The sequence below is a fragment of the Malurus melanocephalus genome, unplaced genomic scaffold (genome assembly GCF_030028575.1).
Source record: "Malurus melanocephalus ecotype Western Australia unplaced genomic scaffold, MMel_1.1 scaffold_3879, whole genome shotgun sequence".
NCBI classification, from domain to species: domain Eukaryota; kingdom Metazoa; phylum Chordata; class Aves; order Passeriformes; family Maluridae; genus Malurus; species Malurus melanocephalus.
The window spans coordinates 1-1,174 of record NW_026627111.1 but is presented as its reverse complement, the minus strand read 5'-3'; the positions used below and the strand labels follow the sequence as shown (position 1 = coordinate 1,174).

The 1,174-nt window shown below is 52.6% G+C and overlaps 1 protein-coding gene across 1 annotated transcript; it reads left to right on the top strand.

The window, feature by feature from the left end:
- Window positions 1-373: 373 nt before the first annotated feature.
- On the top strand, window positions 374-916 carry LOC130588238 (zinc finger protein 154-like; the record flags this gene model as incomplete). Its single annotated transcript, XM_057389185.1, has 1 exon — window positions 374-916. A coding segment is annotated over exon 1 (543 nt), but the record flags the coding sequence as incomplete, so codon positions are not given.
- Window positions 917-1,174: the final 258 nt, after the last annotated feature.

Here is a 1,174-nt window from a genome sequence, read left to right as displayed (position 1 = left end):
CTTGGCTGGATAGAGGAGGAGGCTGTGACGAAGAGGAAGATGTCCCAGTACCACCAGGCATGTGAGGATGAAGTCACTGCCCTTTACCCCTCTCTTCTCCTCCATCTCCCAACCCAACATCACCCCTGGCTGCAGGACAACCCCGCTGCTGACACCGTCCTGCCAGAGACAGACTGGGGGGGGATTTCCTTCCTCTTCCCTCTGGCATGGAGGTGAATCCCATCCTCTCCTTGTGCCTCCTGCCCCAGAAAATGAGCTGAGGACGGAGAGCAGGGAGAACACATACCCCCTGCAGAACCTCGTTGAAGAGGCTGTTTTCAGTATCTCCACAGCACAGGAATCCAATGGGGATGAAAACTTCCAGAGATCCCACATGAGGATGAGCAGCATGCCAAACCCAGGGTTCTCTGAGGCGGAAAGGCCCATTCTGTGCCAGAAAGGCACCCAGAGCTTCAGCTGGGACTTGGAGCTGGGGGTTCTTGAGGAGCTTCATGGCAGGGAGAAGCCCTGCAAGTGCTTGGAGTGTGGGAAGAGCTTCGGGTGGAGCACCACCCTGATCCGCCACCAGCGGACCCACACTGGGGAGAGGCTCTACGAGTGTGGGGAATGTGGGAGGAGCTTCAGCCGGCGCTGCAACCTGATCCGCCACCAGCATATCCACACTGGGGAAAGGCCCTATGAGTGTCCCAAGTGTGGGAAGAGTTTTAAGATCACCTCTCATTTTCTCAGGCATCAGCGGATTCACACAGAGGAGAGGCCCTTCCGCTGCTCCGACTGTGGGAAGGGCTTCAAGTACAACTTTCACCTCATCAGGCACCGGCGCATCCACACTGGGGAGAGGCCATACAAGTGTTCCCAGTGTGGAAAGAGCTTCTCCAACAGATCAAACTTGGCCCTACACCAACAGGGGCACTATGTGGGAAAACAAAAGTAAAAAAGTAGCAAAAATGAGAAAGATAAAAACAAGTGTATAGTGAAAAATCTTCTCTCATTGAGAAGATGACCTTCCTTCTCACCCTGTGAATGAGCTGTACATTCCCTTTGAAATTGTCAGGGGTTTCTGAATGATGCAATGAATGATGCAAAGTCCCACTCACGAATATTTGCTCTGGTTTGCAAGTAGAGAAAAACAATTCTTCATCCATCAGTTCCTCACTGCACTGCCTTAGGAACA